The sequence below is a fragment of the Ursus americanus genome, chromosome 7 (assembly GCF_024610735.1).
Source record: "Ursus americanus isolate L20-20 chromosome 7, mUrsAme1.1.p, whole genome shotgun sequence".
Classification (NCBI taxonomy): Eukaryota; Metazoa; Chordata; class Mammalia; order Carnivora; family Ursidae; genus Ursus; species Ursus americanus.
In genome coordinates, this window is record NC_142133.1 from 51,429,381 (window position 1) to 51,456,193 (window position 26,813).

Here is a 26,813-nt window from a genome sequence, read left to right on the forward strand (position 1 = left end):
GAAATGGGGACCCTCAACTCCCTACTGCACCTTTTGTTCTCAGGAACGAATGGCTCTGAGGTTCAGCCATGTGACTGGGGTAGAGGGAACAAAGCTGGAGATGGTCCTTCTCTTCCTGGTGTTGGGGCCTCCAAGATGCTGCTGCAAATTGTGCCTGACCATTCTTGGCTGTCTGGACCCCCTCGCCTGCTTCCACCACCCACACAGTTAATGGGTGCTAGACAAAGAGGAAGGTCAGCATCAGGGGCTGCAGTACCCAAAGCTCCTCCCTCCCACCCCAAACCACCTGTCAGGGCATGCTGGGCCTGCTTCTAAATATTGTCCCACCCAGCAGAGGGTCCCCCAGGAAAGGAAGGCACGCAGGTGGTCCCAGCCAACGCAATACCTGTGGTACCTACCCTCCTTCCCCACCTGCCAGACCGCCATCTCCAGCAGCAATAGCAAAACACACTGAAGAAACTTGTATTCAAATAAGATATATTGATTTTCGACTTCGGTTCCACCCCAGAGGGCAGGTTAGCTCCTCAAGTGCAGAGGATTTAGGGTCTTGGGGCACTTCTGCAGTGGAGTGTAAGGGGGTGACGAGGACCTAAATCCACACGGGGCTCCTGGATGAAGTTATGGAATTTGATTTTTCTGAGCTCGAATAATGAAATGCACATTCACTGAGGTGGTAAGCATATTCCCGTAGTTCCTGGAAGATGAATGCCAAAGCTGAAACCAAGCTGAGGTGAATGTAGTTTTGTTTAAAGAATAGCTCCATTAACCACGGGGATGAAGAATGCTGACCCCATGAAGGATACTGGAGCAAACACTCACGGATACAATACAAAAAGAATGCTTTAGTAACACATATGATCACATTTTTATTGACAAAGAAAGTCTTGTTTGGAAATAAATCGTCCCTGAGCGGAGTCTGAAATTAATCCTCTGATAGGCAGAAAGCCACACTACTTATATATTCTAATCATAATTACAATGTGCTCGTAATGTGAACATTCTAAATTATTAGTCACTTTATGAAGAACCAGAGAAGGGACTTCTGCGGCATAATGAGAACACCTTACAAGCTTAGAGAATGGAAAAACCAAGAGACAGTTCTGCATGGAGCTGGAGAACAGTAGATGTAATTTATTTAATAAAAGTGCTTAGTTTCTCTTTTTCGTTTAGGTATTGGTACACCCTTAGGGGTTCAGACAGCACTGTGCTTCAGAACTGCTCTTTCTAGGGCAAGATAAAAATGTGTATCACAGAAAAATAACAATTTATCATTGTAATGGTTACATCCCACTTCAGAAACCACTAGAGACTGCTTAACATTTTTATTTCAAACATGGTTTTCCTGAGTCTTCAGGTGACAACAGATACTGATGCCAGAAGGCTTTTTTCCCCCCATTTGTTCCTAATAAAAATGGCTAGATTCTGAGTTCATTTTCATCTGGGGTGATGTTAAGGTCTGTGTTTCTGCGGACTGATTCTACCCTTCCCTCCTTTGTGCTCTTTCTTTGAAAGTCTCCAGAGGCAACATCTGGGCCTGGTCACCGAAGACAGATGGGCTCCTTCTACTTCTTCTCCCAACCCCTGGGGACCTCTGGCAGTGGCGCAGCTCGCTATTTCAGTGTAATGATACGCTGACGGAATTGTCCCTGCGCAGTGCGCGCTCGGCACATCCCTACCATGAGAACCCGTTCTGTATCTGTTCGGGCCTCCTCATTACGGATGGCTTTCTCTATCTCAAAACATTCCTGGGATGTCTAGATGCTGTCACTGAACTAACTCTTATTATTTTTTCTTCTGTTACTTTATACAGACAAATTGTCTTCCTCTGACACCGAAGGGGGCCAATTTCCTGAAAATAATCGCTTCTGCTACTGTGGTTATTAACCAGTAAAAGGTAGGGAATCCATTTGGATTGCTTTTGTGCTGTGGCAATATTAAATCTTTGATGTTTCCTGCCTGTGTTAAGATTTCCTACACTGGAATCTAACTTGCTTAATTGTTCTCTTGTTCTTAAGCTTAAGAAACAAGGATCTAGGGGCGCCTGGGTGGCACAGCGGTTAAGCGTCTGCCTTCGGCTCAGGGCGTGATCCTGGCATTATGGGATCGAGCCCCACATCAGGCTCCTCCGCTAGGAGCCTGCTTCTTCCTCTCCCACTCCCCCTGCTTGTGTTCCCTCTCTCGCTGGCTGTCTCTATCTCTGTCAAATAAATAAATAAAATCTTTAAAAAAAAAAGAAAGAAAGAAACAAGGATCTAAATGTTCCACTTCGGCAATGGGAACTAAGGATTTTGTAGAGTAGTAATTAACAGTAATAAAAGATTTTTATTGAACCCTAACTATGGATCAGATGGTAAGGTAAGGGCTTTCAAGTATATTCTCAATAGCCCCATGAGGTAAATATCACATTATCTCTATTTTATAAATAAAGATGAGACTAAAGCTCAGAAAGGCTGGTTAATTCACTCAGAGTCACACAGCAGGTAGAGGTAAATAAAGCCTTTGCATTCAGTTAACCTGACTCTAGAGCCCAAGTTCTCAACCCTCATACCAAACCTAACTATGCTCTCGACAGATGGGATGAGTGGTACAAGGCGTAATGGTCAGCGTTTCCAAGACCAAGGCATGAGTTCAGGGATTCTTTGATGCCCCCCTTTCAAATTTAATCCCATCTCCTTTTGTTTAGAAGTGATTCACGTGGAGGCCACGTGGATCCTGCTCGTATCCTGGGAGGGTAACACCTGTGGCCAGTACACAGAGGAGCAGGGGGAGGAGCCCAGGCACTGGGGCCATAGGCACCCCTGAGAGTGGAGCCATAAATGTCTGCACAGAGTGGAGAGGAAGGCCTGGGACGTCACTGCCTTCAGTAAATGTGCCTCGTGTGCCGCTTTACATCTCAGGTAAGTGTTAGCCTGATCAACAAATCTGAAAAAACAACCCCGCAACAGAAGAGGGGTGGTTTTCGTAAACTTCTCAGGGGTGAGGCTGGTGCTGAGCACACGGAGACGGTCCAGGAAGCGGACAGCCGGTGGGCTCCAGGACCCAGCCTCGGCGGCAGGCAGGCCAGCGTGGACGCTCCCACGCTCCTCCAAGAGCTGTCCAAACAGTCCAGCCTTCTGCAGCATTCTGCCTGCCCTTGAATGCCACACGGACAGTTCCCCACAGGATGGAGCGCGTGCGAACGACTCAGCAGTTGGGTTTTCATTTGTGACAAGTAAACTCGAATTCTGGTTTATATAGCTGTCACCTTTGAATTTGATTTTGAATTTGAATCTGAGTCAATTCCTCTGAGCCTCACATGCTGTGGGTGTGCAGACAAATTACAATTTCTGGATCCACAGAGGAGGGAACTCAATCCTGTGCCTTAATGACCTGTGGGGAAGGGAATCTTTTGCCCTCCCTCTGCCCCTCTCAGCCCCACTCTGTTCTCCTCCACTCCTTCCCCGGGGACAAGGGGGAAGTCAATCCAAATCTGGGGGGCTAGTGAGGCCGCGGTTGTTATGGAACGTGGTCACTGTGTAAAAAAGCTGCTCCCTGGGTGTGGTGCCCCAGGCCCCATGAGGAATCCGTGCTCTTGGCGTGCGCACTTGCGTGTTCTCATTCCTGTCCATACTCTCGAGCCCTGTGTCATGAGGCTCACCAAGGTCCCAGGCACTGGATTGAGCCTTGAGGGAGAGAAGAGGCCAGGCTCAGTCGACTCACCTCAACCTGGCTCTTGTCAGCTCTCAGGGAGGGGCCCGGGCAGCCCCACCGTGACTAATAACGTGGCGTTCTGCTCTTCTGGGACTGCCTGCTTGGGGAGGAGGGTGGCCAGGCTGTGAGGTCGGGTGGGATTCAGGCATGCCTGATTTGCTGGCTTGACCCTTAGCAGAACCCATCCAAAAATTCCACCCGCGGCACGGTGCCTGAGGACACGCCAGGACTGGGAGCCAGGCCCTGGAGCTGTGGTGGTGACCAAACCCGACCCTGCCTTCCCAGGGCCAGCCATGAACTTGGTGGGACAGAAAACCCCACACAGCAAACAAGCACCGTGAGAGCCTTTTTCTTTTAAGACTTCCCCCCCATGGAGTAAGAGTACATGATGAATGAACGAATGATTCTTGATGCCACACAAAATTTTCAAGAATAATTTGCCGTATCTTGATGGATTTTACTCTGTTTTCAAAGTTTCACTTTATTTTATGTGATTTGGGTTTGTTGAGGTCATGATGGACACTCAACGCCTTCTCGGTGTCTGCGCTCCTGACATTGAGGCAGGATAACTCTTCGCTGTGGGTGCCGTCCACACCCCGTGGGGTGTTTAGCAGTGGGGTGTTTACCCACTAGCAACCCCTGCTCGGTTGTGGCAGCAAAAAAATCTCTCCAAATGTCTCCAAAAAAAAAATCTGTCCAAATGTTTCCAAGAGGGCACAATCGCCTCTGGTTGAGAGCCACTGCTTAAAAAGGCTGAACCGGTTTCTCGCTAATTCGAGGATTAGGTTTAAGTAGTTAGTTGCGGTACTTGAAATTCTTCAGGCAGCGATCCTATTAAAACACCTCCCTTTATCTGTGTGCACCCTCCGGTGTGTTTACTTGGGAATGGCAGTCCCTGCTGGGCAGAGGGCCACTGCCGAGGGGCCCGCCATTTGCCAGCTGGCTTCTATGGAGCCAGTGCTGTTGGCAGTTGTCAGGTTGTGTTGGGTGCACTGTTCCTGGAGTTCAGTGTTAGGTTTTGTGGGTGTCGTTTGGTCAGAGTTCCTGGTAAGTTGGGTGTTAAGTTATTTCGGGGCCCTACATTCAACATGAGGGCTCAGCCTGGTGTGGGGACTGGCCTTCGTCTGCAGTCTTATTCCCAGATACCTCGCAGCCCTCTGCGCCGCCCAATTACAAATACTCAACAAGAGCCAACTGACCTCTGTGGATGTGCGCCAGAGACAGGGAAGCAACGTGATGAAGACACGAGTTCCAGGCACTGAAGAAGTCCTCTTTCTGGGTCATCACCTGTCAAACGGACAGAATAAAAAATAACCACTGACGATCTTCTCGGAGAACAGAACTTAGAAGCAAGGCAGATGGCAAATTCTCACATTTTTGGTACCCCCTTAAGCCTGGGTAGGTCGCAAGGCTGACCTCCGTGACCCACAGGAGCTATTTGTTGACAAAGAAACGCCATCAGTGTACTGTGAGTCCGGTTTACGTGTTTGTAGGAATTCCTCACACGTAGCAAACCTGTGTGAGGCCACTGCCAGCTGCCGACTCTTGAGATGGAACAGGCGTCCGGGAAACAACGTGAAGCCGAGAGTGCGCGCACGGATAAAGCGACACTGTGTTAATGGGGTCGCTCGCTGCCTGGAGAATTGCAGATACCAGAACGAGCTGCATAAATCTAATCACCAAAACGAACCTGCCTTCCCTCCCTCCTTCCTTTCACGGTAGGCAGGTGCTTCCATTCGTTTGCAAGTTGTTTCTGGAATGCCTGGTAGGTCTCCAGCACGGGCGTTTGGCAGCGGCCAGGCGCGATGCGTGTGAGGGGCTCCCGGGAGCGTGGGAACGGCGCTCACAGCACCTCCACGTCGTCCGTCCATCGGACCCGTCCCTTTAGCCGGTCTTCCCCGTGGGAGATGGTCTTTCAGTCACTCCAACGAAGGGAGTTGTTTTGCTTTGTTCTTTGCTTTGCTTTGTTTTGTTCTGTTTTTAGTTGGCGAGAAGTGAGGACATAGAACTAGAAGAAGATAAGAAGGAAGAAAATACACAAAGAGAAAGATGCCGAATCACGAAGCTGGCAGTTAGTCATTTAGGTGGAGCTCAGGGCAGATTCTTATCTGACCAGAGAAGAGTGTTAAATGTGTCACTTCTGACTTTTCTTTGTTTCTTCTTGCCTTTTTGTTTTGTTTTGTTTTGTTTTGAAACCCTAACAGTTTGATATTTAAAATTTCAGCCCTTATGGGGCACCTGGGTGGTGTAGTCGTTAAGCGTCTGCCTTCGGCTCAGGGCGTGATCCCAGCGTTCTGGGATCGAGCCCCACATCAGGCTCCTCCGCTAGGAACCTGCTTCTTCCTCTCCCACTCCCCCTGCCTGTGTTCCCTCTCTCACTGGCTGTCTTTGTCAAATAAATAAATAAAATCTTTAAAAAAAAAATTTCAGCCCTTGTCTTTGCTCAAAGAAATAACACTCAAATAGAAAGTCAAACTCTCTGCATCGGCTTCCCATTTGTTTTAAACTCACACACCGTCGAGCCCGGTGGTTGGAAGGGAACCTGCCCCCTGCAGCTCCACGGTTCCTGCAGGGCCTGGAGGACTCGCTTTGTCAAATCCCTCCTGTGACAGAGGGCTTTGTGCTCCGGTGGAAAAACAGCACTGCAGAAAGCCTCCACCCATGTATAATTTAGCATGACCACCTGGGGCAGCAGGCACAGTTTGGAGGACCATGTCACATGTGCCTCGGAGTCCCCACCTAACTGGGGCGTCTTATGACAGTCAAGGGAGAGGATAATGTCTGTCTTGCTCCCTGAATCAATATCTCTTGGTACTAGAATCAAAACGACGGCTGAAAAGGTGTGGTAGAGAATGCAGCTCTCAAGGAACGGACTATAGAACACCTTTGGCAGAGGTGAGGACAAGAGCTGGCCAAATACTCCTGTCCCCAAACTCTACCCATCACACTGTAGAGAAAAACACCGGGAAATCCGTGTTGGCGCCTGGTGGACAGGCTCTCCTAAATATGTGTCAGCTGCCCCCCCAACCCCCCCGCTGTATGGGAAGGAGAGAGGAAGGGTAAAATATTGTGCAGGTGTGTCCAAACAGAACTGAGGGCACTCATATTTTTAAAAAACTCAACATATACATTCAAATCTTTCACTGGTCCGATCTAGAGAAAACCAGAAACAGACAATTGGCTGGACAACGTAGACCCTACATGATGAAGGGACTTCAGATGAGAAAACACTGCAGAAGACTCTTTACAAAACTTGCTGTGACTGCACCCTCAAAAAGTACAAGGCCAAAAAAAAAAAGCAAGTTCAAGTTAAGGGGAAAGGAGGGCCTGCCAACCTGTTCCTAAGTCATATGTCAACATCACAATGCTGCAGCACCACCCACTTGAGCAGGTTCAGTGTGACCTCGTTCCTGCTGGCGAGTGTCCCCTCGCACCCCACTCCAGACAGGAAGGCTGGCATGACTTGCCCCCCATTGAAGGATGGCACCCAGGACTTGACTTGGGAACATGTCGGTAGAAGGCAGATGCTTGGGAAAGCAACAGGCTGACCGAGAAGCCTCTGTCCCCATGAATTAGAGTTTGCTGGCCAGAAATAATAGGTTGAAGCCAACTGGGGGCTGCACAGTGGTCCACACGTCCAGGTGGGGCAGCCCAAGAACAGTGTGTGGGGGCCCATTCCAGCCACTGTCAAGTGGTCAAAACGAGTAGATCAGAAGGTCAAACCCTGGTTCAGCCTTTAAGTATAGACTCAGCGTGGGCTCCGGGGTGTCACTGCCCACAACTGTAACCCAGCTGATAATTGCTATGCAGTGCACAGGATCTTTAAATGTATCCATTGCACCAATAACATGCAAAACCACAGAAATCAAGTATCTAACCCTCTCTCCTTACAAAACCTTAATAGGAGGTTTCTGGAGAATGGATTTGTTTGTTTGTTTGTTTTTTGTTTTTTTGAAATGGATGGCTGTTCTTTACTTCAAGCAGTAAACCTGCTACTGAAAACTTGTGTGTAACTTAGCTTTATGCAAACAAAAGTCTTCTTAAAATGCACCAGACAACAGACGCTGTTTTAAGCTCTTAATTGCATTTGTTCATTGAGTCTTCAGAAGCCCTGGAGGTAGGAATTACTGACATCTTTTGATACCTTCATTTTTGCAGGTGGAAAACTGACACAGGTTGAGGAATTTGCCCAAGGTTGCAGAGCTGGATTGGGACTGGGCACCCAGGCTTCTGAGCCCATGTTTCTAACCACAGGCTACACTGCCTCCCAATGGACTAATGGGGAGTTGGTTCCCTGGCAACACCTGTCCCTCCCAAATACAGTTCATAAAGATGCATTGTCACACAACGGTCATGTGTAACGTGAACCATACTCCACACTTAAAACCTCTAGTGGAAATAAATGCTTACTTCCTAATAAATCATCACACAGTTAAGACAGGGCTGAACTCATTAAGAAACCCCTGCTGGCCTCGCTTCTGATGGATGCCCATGTCCATTCTTCCTTCTTCTTTTCTAGAAAAACCCCCAAAACCTTTAGGCAGCAATATATCCAGTTAAAAATACTTATCTCCCTACAGAGGAACTACCAAAAAAACCTCAGCTAACATCACACTTAATAGGAAAGACTGAGTGCTTTCTCCCTAGGATTGGGAAGACAAGAATGTCTGTGAACACTTCTACTCAGTGTTGTCCTGCAGATTCCAGCCAGGATAATAAGCTAAGAAAAAGAAATTAAAGGTGTAGAGATTGGAAAGGAATAAGTAAAACCGTCTTCATCCAAAAAGATATGATTTTCTATGTAAAAAAATCCTAAGAAATGTATCATAAAGCTATTAAAACTAATTAGCAAATTAAGCAGCAAAGTCACAAGATGCAAGATTTTGAAAAAAAATCAATTGAATTTCTATATTCTAGCAATGAACAATTCGTACTTGAAATAAAAATACCATTGCAATAGCATCGAACATACAGAATACTCACAGATGCACTTTACACAGCACATGCAATATCTGTATATGGAAAGGAAAACGACATTGCAGAAAGAAATTGAAAGGGACACACAAATGAAGGGAAAGCTGTACTGTGCTCATGGGCCAGAAAACTGTACAGTGCTAAGATGTCACTTCTCATTGTGATCTATGGAGCCAGCACTATGCCAAGCAAAATCCCAGCAGACTTTCATGTGTGTAGAACTTGACAAGCTGATTGTAAACCTTATATGGAAATACAGAGGACCTCGGGTAATCGAAACCATTTTGAGAAAAAAACAAGTTGGAGGATTCACGCTGATTTCAAGACTTAGTATAAAACTATAGTAAATACAACAGTATGGTATTGGAATAAGAATAGAAATATAGATGAATCGGAAAAAAGAGTCCAGAAAAAGAGCCATATAGGCATGGTCAACTGATTTTCGACCAAGGTACCAAGGTATTATTGAACGGGGAAAAAAAGTCTTTTCAACAACTAAACATCCACATACAGAAGCAAAGAAATAAATAGATGAAACTCAACTTACTTCACACCATATTAAAAAGTTAACTTGAGGTGGATCACAAACCTAAATGTAAGCCTTAAATCTAAAATAAATTCTGGAAGAAACCATGGGAGAACACCATAGTGACACTGGGATAGGCAAAGATTTTGTGAGATAAGACACAAAAAGGTTGAATTTCATCAAAATTAAAGTTTTACTCTTTAAAGACCTTAAGGAAATGAAAAGACAAGTTATGGATTAGGAGAAAATATTTGAAAAATCATGTATGTAATAAGGACATCTATACAGAATTTACAGACAGCTTACAACTCAATAGTAAGAAAACAAAATCCACTTTAACAAACGGGCAAAACGTTTGAACAGACACTTCACGGAAGCAGATAAATGAATGGCAAATAAACACATGAAACAGATTTGAGAAATGCTAATTAACACCACAATGAGGAACCACGACACACCCACCAGAACGGCTAAGACTGGCAATACCAAGCACTGGTGAGGAGGTGGGGAAACGAGAACTCATTGCAGGTGGGAAGGGCAAAATGGCAAAAGGGCAAAATGGTATAGCCACTTTGGAAGACACTCTCCTGGTTTCTTATTAAGGAACACATGTGTACCATCGAACTCAGCCATTCCACTCCTAGATATTTACACAAGATAAATAAAAATATATGCCAGGCAAAGAGTTGTCTGACAGCATTCATAGAAACTTCATTCATAACAGCCCAACTGGAATTAATCCATATGTCCCCCAATTGGTTAATGGATAAACAAATGGTAGTACAGCCATACAAAGTAATACTCCTGCACAAAAAGGAACCAACTATTAATACACCCAACAATTAGATACCTCTCAAATGCAAAAGACTATTTACTGGCCTATTCCATTGATATTAAATTATAAAAAAGGCAATCCTATTTGAGAAGAAAACTCTGTTCTCCAGGAGTCAGAGCAGGGGGAGGGGTTTGACTACAAAGGAGCAGGAAGGAACTTTTTGGGGTGGTGGAAATGTTCTATATCTAGACTATAAGCACTTTCCAAAACTCATGAATTGTACACTTAAAATTGGTCAATTTTAATATATATTAATTATATATATAAAATAAAAGTTGATTTTTAAAAATGCTCACCTCCCCAGGCTCCCTTACAGCTAGAGTTAGACGTGTAGCCCCCATGGCCAAGGACAGTGGGCAGAAGTCTACTGGGCGGTGCTTCTGTGAAAGCTATTGTTTTCCTAATAAAAAAAAATACAGCTGAGCTAGCATGTGCCTTTTTTCTTCTTTGTCCTTTTCCCATTTCTTTGCTTGGAACTTACCTATCTTGTGAGCAGAAGAACAGGTAAAGTCACACTAAGGAGTTACATTAAGGCTGCTGTAACACATGACCACTATCCTGGTGACGTCACACAACAGAAATGTACACTCTCACAGTTCTAGAGGCCAGAAGTCAGAATCAAGGTGTCGGCAGGGCCACGCTCCCTCCAAAGTCTGCTTTGCTCTTCAGGGGCCTCCTCACAGAGCTCGTGGCAGACCAGGAAGGGCCGCTCCTCACCTGCTCAGCCCACACCTCTGCATTCCTGTTGCTCCTCTTACTTGACATTCCGTCTTGCCTTTCAGGAGAGGGATGAGGGGGTCTTTATATATTTTTCTGCCTTCTTATATTTTTTAATGTCTTTTCTTTCTTTCTTTCTTTTTCTTTCTTTCTTTCTTTCTTTCTTTCTTTCTTTCTTTCTTTCTTTCTTTCTTTCTTTCTTTCTTTCTTTCTTTCTTTCTTTCTTTCTTTAGAAAGAAAGAGAGTGGGGGTAGGGAGGGGTAGATGGAGAGAGAGCGTCTCAAGCAGTCTCCATGGCCAGCACAGAGCCCAACATGGGGCTCCATCTCATGACCCTGAGATCATGACCTGAGCTGAAACCAAGAGTCGGATGCTTAACCAGTTGAGCCACTCAGTCGCCCCTTTATGTCTTTCTTTTTAAAAAACTTTGTATAGTTCCCTTCCTCTCTTGAGTTCTTCTTTCCACCTCTGTTTCGAGCCTTACTCAACCGTTTTCACCCTTTTATATTTTTAATTTTTCTGAATTTTCTGCTGTTCTATACTTTTTTCTATTTTTCTAGGGTTTTTGTTTTTTGAGGTTTTTCTTGCCCTTCTGTTTTTCAGTCTTTCCCCTGCTCTGTGCTGTTCTGTCTTTTCTCCTGGGCTAAATCCACTGCTTCCCCTTTCACTCCTCTCTTAAGTGTTCACACACCAAATTAATTCTCCCTTTTCTCTTTAGGCTTTCCTCCTGATTTAACTTGGTTTCCTCTGACTGGCTTTGGGAAGGGGACCCCTCTCCTCCCCACCACAGCCATGCTTCCTGAATTCTGTCTTCTCTAAAAGGCTCCAGCCTCTTCCTGCATCGACAGCCGGGTGTTGGTCTGTTCTGTACTAGTGCCTCACAGAAAGCAGGGTGTCTGGGTCCGACAGCCGGCGCCTCACTGGCAGCTTTCTGAACTGGGAGTATGAGATTCTCTGCACCTCGGCCCTTTGGACCTGCACTGCAACTCCAGGACAGCCAGAGAAACATCCAGCTCAATGTCCTGCTACATCCCAGGTGAAAGGACACAGCACGACACCTTTATGTCTACTGTTCCAGCTTGTTTCCTATGAGAAGGAAAAGTAAATATGCTCAAAATAACCTGGAGAGGGCTGTGTCCTGGCTTTGGGAGCCTAAGGGGAAGGGCCAGCTGCAGGGTTCATGTCTGGTCTCAGAGCCTGGGTCAGTGGCCCTCTGTCTACCACCCCCATCCCCAGACACTTGCCCATCCCAGCTGTGGACCAGGCTCCACTGCATGAGAATCTCTCCTTCTCTTAGAAGGTGGCAGGTGGCAGGACTGCCGGGGTGGGGGTGGATGGAACAGCCCTTGTTTGGGGAGATAAGCCCTTGGGGTGAAAGGCTGGGATTCACATGTTTTCCTAGAGAAACACAACTTAAGAATGATGAATGGCATGACAGTAGGAAGGGGTCCAACAACTAGGGTTTCCTGATCATATCCACGTCCCCATAGTGCTTGTCTCTGTAATAAGAAAGACATTCTGATTGTGTAGTAAGTCTCAGGGAAGTCCAGTAACAGTCCTAGATCGCTCACTGGAACACAAATGGATGTGGCTCCAGAGTTTGACCTACGAGAGGAACTCCTGCTGGCCCTTGTCGTCTCCAGTCCCCAACAGAGCCTGTTCAGAGCAGCTGCATTAGCAAAGACGTCACCCCACGTGGCCCTCGTTGTTCACACAGGGGCTTCCCCCATAGACAGCCTGCTCTCCTTCCCAGTGGTGCTGGGAGCACATTCTCAAGAAACACGCATTTGAAGACATATGTGCATGCACACACAGGCTTGCATGCGCGCGCGCACACACACACACACACACACCCACATGGCTCCTCTCTACTTTGAACTATGTCCAGTCCCAGGACGTACTCCCTCTCTTGCTTCAGATATTTTCACGTGCAGTTCTCTCCACCTGCCCTCTGCCCCACCTGACTGCCCCCTCCTGGGTCAGGAAGCCTTCCGACAGCTCCCCCTCCCGCCTGTGGTCTGGGCCCCCACCACGTGGCACACCCATCCGTGGAAGCCCTTCCCATGCTGCAGTGTATGCGCTGTTCTGACCAGGGCAGGACCGTGACCAGCCCAGCCCCTAGCACAGTGGCCAGGGCCAATGACCACATCAAGGAGCCCCTTCACACACATGGGTGGTCAGGGTAGACATGGACATGGGGGCGGGGGGAGGGACTGGAAAAGAAACTGGCTTCAGAGGGCAGAGAAATCACAAGAGGGAATTCAGTAGAGTGGGATCTATGCAAAAACAGGGCACGAGACTCCTGGTCCGCCTCTCCTTGCACCGCAGTTCGGGTGTCTGTTGGATCTTCTGGGGGCTGCCAAGGTGTTTGCAGCCCCTTTTCTCACCTGTAATGTCCTCCAAGCTCTGGTCTTTGGGCCTGGCAATACAAACAACCCCCAAAGATGGAGCTCATTCCTAGTGAAGACCTGACTATTTTCGTTACACATGCACGAGTTCCAGGAGTGGGGGCCACACGTTTGATCTGACCAGTTGCTAAATCTTTTCCCCGCTAAGGCTTAACTGAAATTGTCAGAACATGAAATCAATAGGCTCTTGGCAAAGGGCTGCTATAACTGAATATATTACTTCCTAATTTCTCCTCCTTTTTCCTTTTTGTGTTAAATTAAGAGTCTGCTTCTCATTACTTAGCCTTTCAGAATAGAAAATGATTGTTGGATGATACACTCTCTCTGGTCATTTAGCATACATTTGAACTCTCTGCTCCTGAAATCGATCTTGATAATTTCCGACAACAGATTCGTAAATAAACAAATATTTGATACCTTCTCCCTTTCTTAACTACTTCCTCATTTTAAAAGTTCCTTCTAACAGTTCTGGTGGAATAGAAGGGGGGAATCAGGAGGCCTTAAATAGATTTTACAGGCACCAAAGTATGCATTTTGGAGTACAATCAGCTAGAAAGATCTTGTTTCAATAACGTATTATTCACATTTAGCTATGTGACTATGTTATGGAACCTGACTGCCCTTAGTGACTGCTTAAAGCTGACAGAAGGCAGAACAATGTACATTTAATATGTGAAAGACATTAGGCCTCAAGATCTTTGTTTCCTGAATCTCTGCAGCAGCTCAGCCGGTGATTCACCGTGAGACAGCTGGAGGAGGCATTCTCGGGGCTGCGAGTAAAAGGCAAGGGGTACAGCACATAGAAAGCCCGCCCCAGCATAGAACCCACTGTAGTTTGGAGCTTCTTAGAGCTCTGTGTTTCCTTCTCCAGTAATGGCATCCTATCCTCCCTGTGCACAAGCTGGAGCCCTGGGACCACCCCTGACCTCAACTTTGGCTTTCTCCCCCATCAAACTATCCCAAGTTTCACTGACCACCCTTCATGCTCACTGTCACCACCCTCCAGCTCGGGTGTCTTAGCTCCTCTGGGATGATGGTTACTGTGGCCTCCTAAAGTGTCACCCTCACAGCACTGACTCCAGAATGATCTTTCTGACACCAATGTGCTCAGGCCACAGTCCTGTCACCTGCAGATAGGGTAGAGGGTTCTTGGGCCTGCAAGCAGGGTACACAAGGCTCACTGCAGTGAAGGCCTACCGGCCACCATAGTCATTCTCTCGCTAGCTTCTCTAGCCCAGGACCCAGGATGTAGACCAGCTTGAGGCTCAGGCTGACTGTGCCAGTTCCTCACTCACATCCCACGACTTGCCTGGAAGGTCCTGCCCACCTCTGCCAGGGGATGGTGTGAAATGGCCTGCTCTGCTGTTTACCATGCAAGACTCAGCTCAGGGACACTAGATCCCATGGGCCACCCTTACCCATAGAATGGGGCTGCCCTCCCTCTGCTCCAGACCCCTCTCAATGCACTTCCTCTTTACCCATATTCCTGCCACCTCCCTTCCCAGGCTGAGTCCATGGAGGACAGCCATCGTGCCTTGGTCATCTCTACAGTCCCAGACTTGCAGTGATTGGTGTACTAGGTCACTGGGGAGCAACTTCTTTTAAACAAGGAACTATTCACTAAAAATAAGCATCTTTACAGGACTTCTCTCTCCTTTTTTCCTAATTGTTTATTTAAATATATATCTGAAGTTCCAATGAGCATTTTTATTTCACTGTCAGTAAGAGGCTTTTATTTTTGGCTAACGTTTTAGGAATCCTGAAACAGCACACTTCGCAGAATGTCAAGACCACCTCTGTGCGAGCTTCTGTGGTTTGGGAGGGAGAGGGATTTGAGGCACTCGTGAGAAAGAGTGGAATTAACACTGGAAATTAACAAACAACAACAACAAAACAGCCTATTCCAACAGCCTGAGGTCCTGGCCAGCAGGGAAGGAAGGGCAACAGGTTGCCAAGAGCTGCCACATGAAATTATAGGTCAATACCTGACTGTCCATTCCCATCACCAAGCCACTAAGCTGGAAAGTGGATGGGGTGAACTTAGCACTGACTTGGTGGAGAGGCCAGAAAGGGAGATGTTAAGTCCTTTATAGGACATACCTGACTCTTTCCTTTACATTATTAGAATACCATGTGAAATGGTGTCCTAAAGTCATACACCATCTGTGTCCTTGTTTCCTAGTGCCTCAGCCTGATGGAGGCCCCTGTGGTCCGACAACTTTACCATTTCCCCTTTCTTGCAATCAGGTTGTTGGTTATATGGCAAAGCAGTGGGCCTTAGGCTACCATTCATTACAGTAGGAACTTAACGAGTGTCCTTGATCCCAGATGACCATGCGGGTCTGCTTACTGGCCTTGTGGAAAGGCAGAATGAAATGGAATAATAGGTTCATTTCTGTTACCCACAATACTACACAGTCTCCAGCAGCATTGAGCCCCTGGATAAATCTACCCCCTAATCACAGAGAACCTCAAGAAACTGTTGTTCAAGCCCAAAACTACCATTATACTCAACAGTGAAGGGTTGAAAGCTTTTCCTCTAAGGTCAGGAACAAGGCAAGGTACCAACTCTTACACTCCTACTGAACATAATACTAGCAATCTAAGCCAGAACAATTAGGCAAGAAAAAGAAATGAAAGGCATCTAAATTGGTAAAGACGAAGTAAAATTATCTCTATTTGCAGATTGTATGATCTCATATATAGAAAATCCTAAAGACTCCACCGTAAAACCATTAGAATAAATGAATTGAGTAAAGTTACAGGATACAAAATCAAACCGATATAGAAATCAGTTGTGTTTCTATACACTAACAACAAAATATCTGAAAAATAAATACACACAATCCCATTTACAGTAGCATCAAAAAACAATAAAATACTTAGGAAGAGATTTAACCAAGGAGGTGAAAGATCTGTATACCTAAAAGTAAAAGACACTGATGAAAGAAATTGAAGACACAAATAAATGGAAAGAAGGATATCTCAAGTGTCCATGGATCAGAAGAATTAATATTGTTTACATGTCCATACTACCCAGAGTCATCTAGATTCAATGTAATGCCTATCAAAATTCTAATGGCATTTGCCCCAGAAAATAGAAAAAACAATCCTAAAATTCATGTCAAACCACAAAGACCCTGAATAGTCAAAGTAATCCTGAGAAAGAATGAAGCTAAAGATATCACACTTCTTGATTTCAAACAAAGCCATAGTAATCAAAACAGCATGGTACTGGCATCAAAAAGGACATGTAGACCAATGGAACAGAATTAAGAGACTGGAAAACACCGCCCCCCACCACCACCATATATAGTCAACTAATATTTGACCAGAGAGCCAAAAATATTCAGTGGGGAAAGTTATCTTCAATAACTGGTGCTGGGAAAACTGGATAACCACATGAAGAAGAATGAAATTGGACCCCTACCTTACACCACTCACAAAATTAACTCAAAATGGATTAAAGACTCAGATATAAGACCTGAAAACATAAAACTCCTAGAAGAGAACATAGGGAAAAAGCTCCTTGACATTGGTCTTGGTAATGGTTTTTTGGATATGACATCAAAATCACAGGAGACAAAAACCAAAAATAAACAAGTGGAACTACATTAAATTGAAAAGCTTCTGCACAGAAAAAGAACCCCCACAAAATGAACAGGCAATCTATGGAATGGGAGGAAATATTTGCAAACCATCTCTGTGATAAGGGGTTAATATCCAAAATATATAAGGAACCCATACAACTTAATAGTAAAAAAAAAAAAAATTGCCTATTTAAAAAATAGGCAGAGAACCTGAATAGACATTTTCCCAAAGAAGACAGACCAATGGTCAACAGACACATGAAAAGGTGTTCCGTATTACTAAACATCAGGGAAAGGCAAATCAAAACCACAATGAGATATCACCTCATACCAGTCAGAACGGCTAGTATCAACAAGACAAGAGATAATAAGCGTTGGCAAGAAAAGGGAATCACTGTGCACTACTGGTGGGGAGGTAAATTGGTACAGCCAGTACGGAAAACAGTATGGAGGGTCTTCAAAAAATTAAAAATGGAACTACCATATCATCCAGCAATCCCACTTCTGGGATGTATCTGAAAGTAATGAAATCACTATCTGTACTCCTATGTTCACTGCAGTATTATTCACATGAGCCAAGACATGGAAGCCAGCTGTGTGTGCCCATGGAGGAATGGATGAAGATGTGTATATAAAAACAATGGAAAATCATTCAGCCATGAAAAAGAAGGAAATCTGGCCATTTGCAACAACATGGGTGGACCTTGTGGGCTAAGTGAAATAAGTCAGACATAGAAAGATACTGCACGAACTATAAAAAAGCTGATGTCGCAGAAAGTGAGTAGACGGTGGCTGCCAGGGGTTGGGGTGAAGGAAATGGGTGCAGGTGGTCACAGGGCACCAACTCTCAGTTATAAGATGCATAAGTTCTGGAGATCTAATGTACAACATGGTGACAACAGTTAACAATACCGTATTACATGTTTAAAAGCTGCTAAAGGACTGGATCTTAAAAGTCTCATATGCCCCGCCCCTTGCAAAAATCTACTTGTGTAAGGCGATATGTGTGTTAATTAACACCATTGTAGTAATCATTTCTCAATATATATGTGTATCGAGTCATCACATTGTGCACCTTAAATTTACACGATGTTCACAAAGCTAGGAAAAAACCAGTATAGACAAAATTGAAAAAGAAACCGCTGTTGGGTGTTCAGCCACTTACACCAAGTCAAATTCTCTAGTAATCAGTGTGCCGTAACCTAGAAAAATGTCATTTCCATGCTATGCTGTTCAAACATGAGCCCAGAGTTTGGCACATGTCCCCACAGATTCCCTGAATCTAAGTTCTGTCTTGTCCCTTTGTCCTGTCTGGGTGACTTGCCCACCTGTCTATGACTGGGCCTTCCACCTGCTCCCTGTGGTCCAGCCTCCCAGACATCAAGATCCCTAAGTAGAAGGTTCAGAACCTCTAAGGTGTATCTGTGTGCCTTTGGAGTCAGCTCTCAACAGCTCACCTCTTGTCAGACTCCTATCATCCTGGCCACTGGCCTAGATCAAAACCCATCATCTGTCACCATGCTCTCCAGATTCTGTGCTGCTAGCTGGCCTGGGCACCTACCCCTCTGTGTTTTGGTACGACATTGAAACGGACACTTGGTAATTGTTGTTGTCATTAGCCATTTCTTCTTTCCCTCAATTAGTATACCAAGATTCAGGGGCTGAGGTCTCCTGTTGGAAACTGCTAAGTTTCCAGCTTCATATATGAAAAGATGATGAAGTGCCTGTAACATAAACAGCCTGTCTAAATGCTGTGAGGCACTGTGTAAGTTCTATCTTTACGTGTTTTAATTGAGGTGTAAAATGCATACAGTCAGATGTATCACATGCATAAATCTTAACTTTATGGCTTGATGATCTCTAACATGTGTATACACCCGCATAACCACCCAGACGGAGATAGAGAAATTTCCCGCTCCGTACTCCCTCCCAGTCAATACCATACTCTCCCGTCTGTGATCCCCGTACCACTCTCAACTATTTTGCCCCCTATTAAATGAATGTCGCATGTATGGGGTCATGTATTATTAACTCCTTCATGTCAGGTTTCTTTCACTAAACATAACTTCTATAAATTCACTCACGTTGTCACATGTTAACGGTGGTTTACCCCCCCCCCACCGGCTTTTTTTTTTAGCTGAATAGAATTCCATTGTATGAATATACCACAACTGACTTATCCAATTCTCATGTTGATGAACATTTGGGTTGTTTTTGGCTTGGGGCTATTATTGATAAAGCTGCTGTAAACCTTGTATAAACCTTTTGTGAGCATTCCTTCATCTCTTTCGGGTAAATACGTAGGGAAGGAGTTGCTGGTCATAGCGTAGGTGTGTATTTAACCTTATAAGGAAATGCCAAACTTTCTGTCACTGCCCTTTGATACTACCAATAGCAATGCACTTTCTCGTCGCTCCACACTGTCACCAGGACCAAGTGTCATCAAGCGGCTCTAATTCAACCCATTTCGGTGGGTGCGTCGTGGTATTTCACTGTGGTTTTAATTTCTGTTTCCTTGATGACTAATATGGTTGAGCAAGGTTTCATGGGCTCATTACCATACTTTTATCTTCTTTTGTGAAGAGTCTTTTCAAGTCTTCCGTGCAAATTTTTTTCAGATTGTGTCTTTTCATTATTGAGTTGTAGCTCTTTATGCATTCTGGATAAAAGTCTTTTTTTAAAATAAGATTTTATTTATTCATTTGAGAAAGAGAGAAATCAAGAGCAGGGGGAGAGGCAGAGGGAGAAGCAGATTCCCCTCTAAGCTGGGAGTCTGATGTGGGGCTTGATCCCAGGACCCAGGATCATGACCTGAGCTGAAGGCAGATGCTTAACTGACTGAGCCACCCAGGTGCCCCTGGGTAAAAATCTTTTGTCAGATACATGTATTGCAAATAATTTCTCCAAGATTAAGTTTTGCCTTTTTGTTTTCTTACAAATTTTTAATTCTGAAAAAAATCCAGTAAATTTTTAATTTAATGGTCAGTGCTTCTTACCTCCTTTCTAAGAAATCTTGGTTTACTTGAATTCCACAGAAATATCCTCCTATGTTATTCCCTTCTGCAAGTCGTATAGTTTGCACTTCCACTTCAAGTCTACTACCAATCTCAAATTCATTTTTGTGCATTATACAGGGAGTAAGTCAATGCTCGTTTTTTCCCACCACTCAGCTATCTAGTTTCCATTCAGATATATAGTTTCCTGTACAATTTGTTGAAAAGATTACCTTTTCACCATTTAATTTCCTTTTCACCCACGTCAAAAATCAAATGAACATATACGTGTGGGTCAGTATGTGGGCTCTCCAGTGTTCCATGATCTGTTTGTTTATCCTGACACCAATCCCATACTTTCTAGATTACTGGAGCATTAGCAGAAACTTTGAAATCAGGTCATGCAAGGCCTCCACATTTCTTCAACTTTCTCATAGTTGTTTTGGTTATTTTAGGCCATTTGTATTTCCGTATGAATTGTCATATCACCTTGTGAGTTTCTACAAAAGTTCCTGCTGAGATGTTCGACTGAGGTGGTGTTGAATCCATAGACCAATTCCAGGAGAATGTACATCATAGCAATATTGAGTTTTTCCATGTACAAACATGGTATACTTCTGCATTTATTTAGGCTTTCTTTAATTACCTTCTGCAATGTTTCTAGTTTTCAAGATACAGTTCTTGCATTGCTTGCATTTTTATTGTTAAATGTATTTCTAAGAATTCATGCTTTTTTAATGATATCGTATATTTCATTTTTACATTTTCTTTTCCAATTGTTTATTCATGGTATATAAAAATAAAATTTATTTTGCATACTGAGTTGTGCCTGTAACCTTGTATTGATTTATTAGTTCTGGTAGTATTTTGGGTTTTTCTCTCTTTTTCGGTAAATTCTCTCATATTTTCTATGTAAACAATTATTTCACCTGCAAATTAAGATAGACTTATTTCTTCCTTTATAATCTTTATGTCATTTATTTATTTTCCCTGCTTTGTTGCACAAATAGAATATCCAGTGTAATTTCAAATAGAAGTGGTAAAAGTGAACATTCTTGCCTTGTTCTCTATCTTAAGAAGGAAAATGTGCAATATTTCTCCATTAGATATGATGTCAACTATAGGTTTACTGTAACTATGCTCTTTCAAAGAGGAAACCACTTTCTATTCCTAGTTTGCTGAGACTTTTTTATGCATGAACTCACCTTGGATATTGCCAAAATTCTTTTCTGCACTATATAATCATGCAATTTTTCTCTTTTATCTTGTCAATATTGCAATTTTCATTGACAAACATATTTGAATGTTAAATCAACCTTGCATTCCTGGAATAAATACCACTTAGTGATGTATTTTCCTTTTTTATATATTGCTGGATTTATCATTAATATTTTATTATATACTTCTACCTATATTCATGAAGAATATTGATTTATAAAGTTTTTTTTTTTTGTAATGTACTCATTAGTTCTTGGTATCATCAGTCATATGGTTTTGGAAAGAGTTTTGTTTAAGACTGGTATTTTTTTTAATCTTTAAATTCTGATAGGATTCAACAGAAGAACCATCTGGACCTGGAGCTCTCTTTGTGGAATGTTTCCATTACAAATTAAATTCATTTAATAGATATTTTTAGATCTTTCATTTTTTGCTTGCTTTTGAAAGTTGTATTTTTCCAGGAATTCGTTCTAAGTTCTTGAATTTATTTGCATAAAATTCTTCATAATATTCCCTTTTTTGTATTTTTAACATCTGTCTTGTATGTTGCAATGTCTCTTCTTTCATTCTTAATATTGTTAGTGCTTTATCTGTTTTTCTCTTGATCAACCTTGCTAGGGATTAATCAATGTTATCGATCATTGTAAAGAAGACACTTTCAGATTTTTTTGTTTTCTCTATAGTTTGTTTTCTACTATATTAATTTCTTCCTAATCTTTATTGTTACCTTTGTTCTACTTATTTTGCCCTTCTTTTTCTTTTTTCTTTTTTTTTTTTAACAAGAGAAGAATTCTTTTTCTAGCTTCTTAAGGTAGAAGCTTACTTCATTTACTTAAAATCTTTTTTTACTTTCGAAGATAAGCAATTCAAGTTATAAAGTTCCCTGGAAGGAAATTTCACTACACCCTAAAAAATTTGATATGTGTGTTTTCATTATCATTTGGTTTGAAATATTTTACAATTCCATAGTGATTCCTTCTTTGATTCACAGATTATTTAGAAATATGTTCCTTAATATTCATATATTTGGGAGATTTATAGGTATCTTTTTGTTGTTGATCTCAAATTTAATTCCATTGTTGATAGAAAAAACATTCTGTATTATTTCAAACTTTTAAAAAATTTATTGACTGAGGGACACCTGGGTGGCTCAGTAGGTTAAGCGACCTACTTTTGGTTTTGGCCCAGGTCATAATCTCAGGGTCATGGAACTGGGCAACACTGGGCTCCTCACTCAGCAAGGAGTCTGCTTTCCCCTCTCCTTTTCCCTCTACCCTCCCCCCCAACTCACATTCATTCTCTCTCAAAAAATAAATGAATACATAAATACATACATACATCTTTTAAAAAATTATTGACTGATGCACTGGGTGATATACTCAACTAATGAATCATTGAATCATTATATCAAAAACTGATATATGATACCTTGGCTAATTGAATTTAAATAAAAAATCAACCACTTAAAAGCATAAAGCTGAACAAAAATTTAAAAAATTATTAACTGATATTATTGAGAACTGCCTTATGGATAGCACTGTAGTCTCTGGGTCTAGTTTTCAATAAATGTCCATAAATGCTAAATAGGTCAAGTTGAGTGATAGTGTTGTTCATATTTTTGTAGCCATACTGAATTTCTGTATACTTATTCCATCAATTACTGGATTTATCTGTTCCTTCTTTGAGTTCTGTCAATTTCTACTTCAAGTATTTTAAATGTTTGTTACGGTGCATATTTATTTCAGGTTATTCTCTCTCTCTTTCTCTCTCTCTCTTTTTTTAGAGATAGAGAGAGAGAGAGAGAGCAAGAGGGGTGTGGGTGTCGGGGAGCAGAGGGAGAGAGAGAATCTTAAGCAGACTCCACACCAAGCATGGAGTCCAGCGCAGGGCTTAATCTCACAACCCTGAGATCATGAGCTGAAACCAAGATTCAGACATGTAACCAACTGAGCCACCCAAGTGCCCCTGTTCTCTCTTCTTGATGAAGTGATCTTTAAATCATCATGAAATAGCCTTCTTTATCCTTGGTAATACTCTTTGTCTTAAAGTTTGCTTTATCTAATATTAATATAGGCTCTCTTATGTTCTAGCTGCATGCTGTATCTTTTTCTTGTCTGTCTTTACCTTTAAAGCATATAGATGGAACTTGTTTATTCTCTGTGTCATTGTTTGCCTTTTAATTGGAATGTTCAGTCCATTTACATGTAATAATTATTGATAGTGTTGGGTATAAATCTACTTTTAGACTATCTCCTTGGGTCTTTAATTTTTGTTCCTCCTCCCATGACTTCTTCTGGATTAACTAAAGAGTTTTCTTTTTGTCTCAGTCTACCTTCTCTATTACACTCTATATTCTTATAACAGTCTGCCTTTAATTAATAACACTTCATGTATAATATAAGAACCTTATCATAATATAATTCCACGTACACTACCTCCCATCTTTTGTGTTATTGTTGCTATAAAAAAAATACATGGCATATACTTTTATGTACTCTATAAACTAAATAATTATAATTATTTTGCATTAAATAGCCAACTGAATTATAAACAGTTTAAGATAAGAAGGAAAGTGTCATTAATATTTACTTACACTTTTGTTAAAAAAAATATTTATTTGAGAGAGAGAGGGAGAGCATGAGCTGGGGGAGGGACAGAGGGAGAGAGAGAAAGAGAATCTCAAGCAGGCTCCATGCTGAGTGTGGATCCTGACTTGGGGCTCCATCTCATGACCCTGAGATCATGACCTGAGCCGAAATCAAGAGTCAGACACTTAACTGACTGAGCCACCCAGGCACCTCTATCCTGTCCACTCTTTAATATAGTCATTGTATGTTTTCAAAACCCCTTTCTTCTAATTTTAACATCTAGGTCATTTCAGGAGTCTTTTTCTATTGACTGGTTTTTCTCTTGATTATGCATTACATGTTCCTATTTCTTCACATGTCTGATAACATTTTATTGTATATTGGACACTGTGAAGAATACTCATTCTGGATCCTGTTATCTTCCTCTAAAGAGTGTTGAGTTTTTTCCCAGTTAAATCACTAGCAGATAAACTTGAAGCTGTGGAGGCTGTTTCATGCTTTGTCAGGAAGAATCTTTTTGGTTTTGCCTTTAGTTAGTTTTAATTCTACCTTTAGTCCTTGGGTGAATCCCTTTTCCTGGGACATAGTCTTACACATAAGGTATGACCCTTCTGGGGCTTCAATGGAAAGCCATTGACTTTACCTTACCCTTCTAACTTGGCAGGATTCAAACTACAAATTCTGCTTCCTATGTAGTAGGCAACAGTTGAATTTTCTGCTCAGCTCTTTAAGCTTTCCAGATTAAAAATCCCTGCACCTCTTTGGGGTCTTGTCCATCCATGCATATTTCATGTATGAGTTGTTGATTTGAATAATGTTCATACACTTATTGTGAAGTTTTCCTCTCTGCTGTTCTCTCTTTTTTTTTTTTTTGGATTTTTCTCATCAACTTTCAGTCTTTCTGACAATCCCAAATTCCATCTGCTGTACTCCTCATGACATTAAGATTGAGGTTTCCATGTGATCACCTCCCTTTTAACCTAAATGCAGGGAAAGGCTTTCTAACTGTCAGTTAAAATCCAGAGGCAATAAAAGTAAATATTACTATACTTAACTACATAAAATTAAAAAAATTTTTTTTGCATGGCAAAAATCACCATGAACAAAGTCAAAAAAATAGGTGACAAACTGGGAGAAAAATTTTGCAATATGACAAAGGGCTAAAACCCTTAATATAGAAAGTATCCTTAAAAATGGAAGAACAAAAACTGGGGATGTACTGTATGGTGACTAATATAACAAAATAAAAATTATTAAAAAAAACGGAAGGACAAAATACCAAAGCCCTATAGATAAATGGGAAAATGATATGAATGGACAATACATGAAAAATATGTTAAAATGGCCCCCACACTGATGAAAAACTGTTCAAACTCACTCACAGTTAGAGAAAAGTTAGCCCAACACAGAGATACCACTTCTCATCTATGAAATTGGAAAAAAAAAAAAAAAGTATGAGAACATGTTCTGTTGATGAGGCTATGAAAAAACAAAGATTGCTGGTTGGGGGGCGGGATGCAAACTGGTACAACTCTTCTGAAGCAAATTTGATAATACCTAACCACACTACATACGCACTTACTTTGGACTCAGAAGTCAAATTTTAAGAAATCAGCCCTGAAGATACACATTAAGCAACACTAAAATTTATATGCATAAAGTTATTCACTACAGCATTATTTCTAGTAGAAAATTATTGAGAGGAAGATTAAATGCCCATATATTAGAGAAGGGTAAAGTAGGTTATGGCACAGCCACACTGTCTTATTATGCTGATATAAAAAAAGAGATAGATCTCTCTGAAGTGATACAGAGTCATTCCCAAAACATACTACTGTTAAGTGGGGGGAAAAGTGCAGAGGAATATCTATGGATGCTATTCTTCATGTAACAGAGAAAGCAATATAAGAAAATACGTATGTTTCTGCTTATCTGGGTGAGAGAAATAAAGGAAAGATAAGCCAAAAACTAAATTTAAAAAAAAGGACATCTAGAGGAGTGTGTAGAGGGGGGAAAAAAGGAAGAAGTAGAAATGGGGATGAGGATACCTTTCTAAAAGCTGTAAGTCCTAGAAAGTTAGTAGTGTTTTACATAGCCAAACCATGAATGGACAAAACTCAATGAGTATGTAGGGAGATCCCAATGTAGGAATAAACAGGAACAAATGAACTTAGGTTACAAATAAATAACATAATCTCACTAAAGGGTGTGGAAAATGAACCAAAATAAAAATGACTTTAGAAATACTATTTTGATTAGATATTATAAGCTAAAAGGAGAATATTCGAGTTAGTAAATGTGTTTCTCACAGAGGTATGGGTTAGCAATTCTGAAACTACTTACTGTGTATACCAGGGAAGATCAGATAAGTAAGCACATACTAAACAATGAAAGCCAGATTTCTCACTTTCTCAGAGAAGTTACAAATAGGAAAGAGGGAAGGCTAGAATGAACCTTGTGGTTTTGGATTGGAATCAGAGTTACCAGTATAAACTCGTGGTTTCTAATATACACACATACAGGTCTGTGTGAGAATGTGGGAGTTAGTAAACATACATTTCTTTCCTAGCCTCGGACAGCTAGAAGTAGTGACACCCCAGCAGGAGTCAGCACACCCAGCAATGAGATATTGGCTTTTAAACACCATTTTCCAATAAAAGGAAGCAGGGATTCTTGGGGAAATGATTGTAGGTCTGGCAGGGAAAATACAAGATATGATACATTTTGTGGTACCAGAAAATAAGGAAGTGCTTATCAAAAAAAAGAATAGAGACATACAAAGGGACATAGAGGATAATCTGAAGGAGCTCTCGATGGCCCAAACCGTAACAATTTGAGCAAGAAAATAAATAATGATAGTGTTGGATCGAATAAATATCTGTGAGTCCAGACTGGTATAAATAATAACTAATTGAATAAAGAAGTAGTCGCAGGAGAAGAGATAGCTCTTGTACTAATTAACTAGCGTAATTGAGATGAGGGAAACAGAAAATCCTCACTAGGCAAACACCATAGTATTAATTGTTTCCAGGAAGATTCATAAATGGATACTAAAAATAGTGGGTAAATTTTTGAGGAAAAATAGGATATTTGCATAACCAAATATCATTCTAATCTTTGGTCTTGGTGACTGTGTTACCTTGAAGAAAGCACTAACCTTCTTCACCCCCAGGCTGCCTATCTGTAAATGCGTGGGTTTGACTAGTTCACCTTGAGGGACCCTTCCAGCTCTCACACTCCAAAGGAAATGACCGCACCCCCATGTAGTAATCAG

General features: G+C 42.2%; 1 protein-coding gene across 1 annotated transcript in view; it reads right to left on the reverse strand.

Annotated features, from left to right (window-relative positions):
• The window catches only part of ACOXL (acyl-CoA oxidase like), a 306,567-nt gene that overhangs the window by 69,425 nt on the left and 210,329 nt on the right, over positions 1-26,813 (reverse strand). The window contains exon 15 of the mRNA XM_045808789.2: positions 4,890-4,977. Coding sequence (XP_045664745.2) covers positions 4,890-4,977 — 88 coding nt within the window. The remainder of the gene's footprint in view (positions 1-4,889; positions 4,978-26,813) is intronic.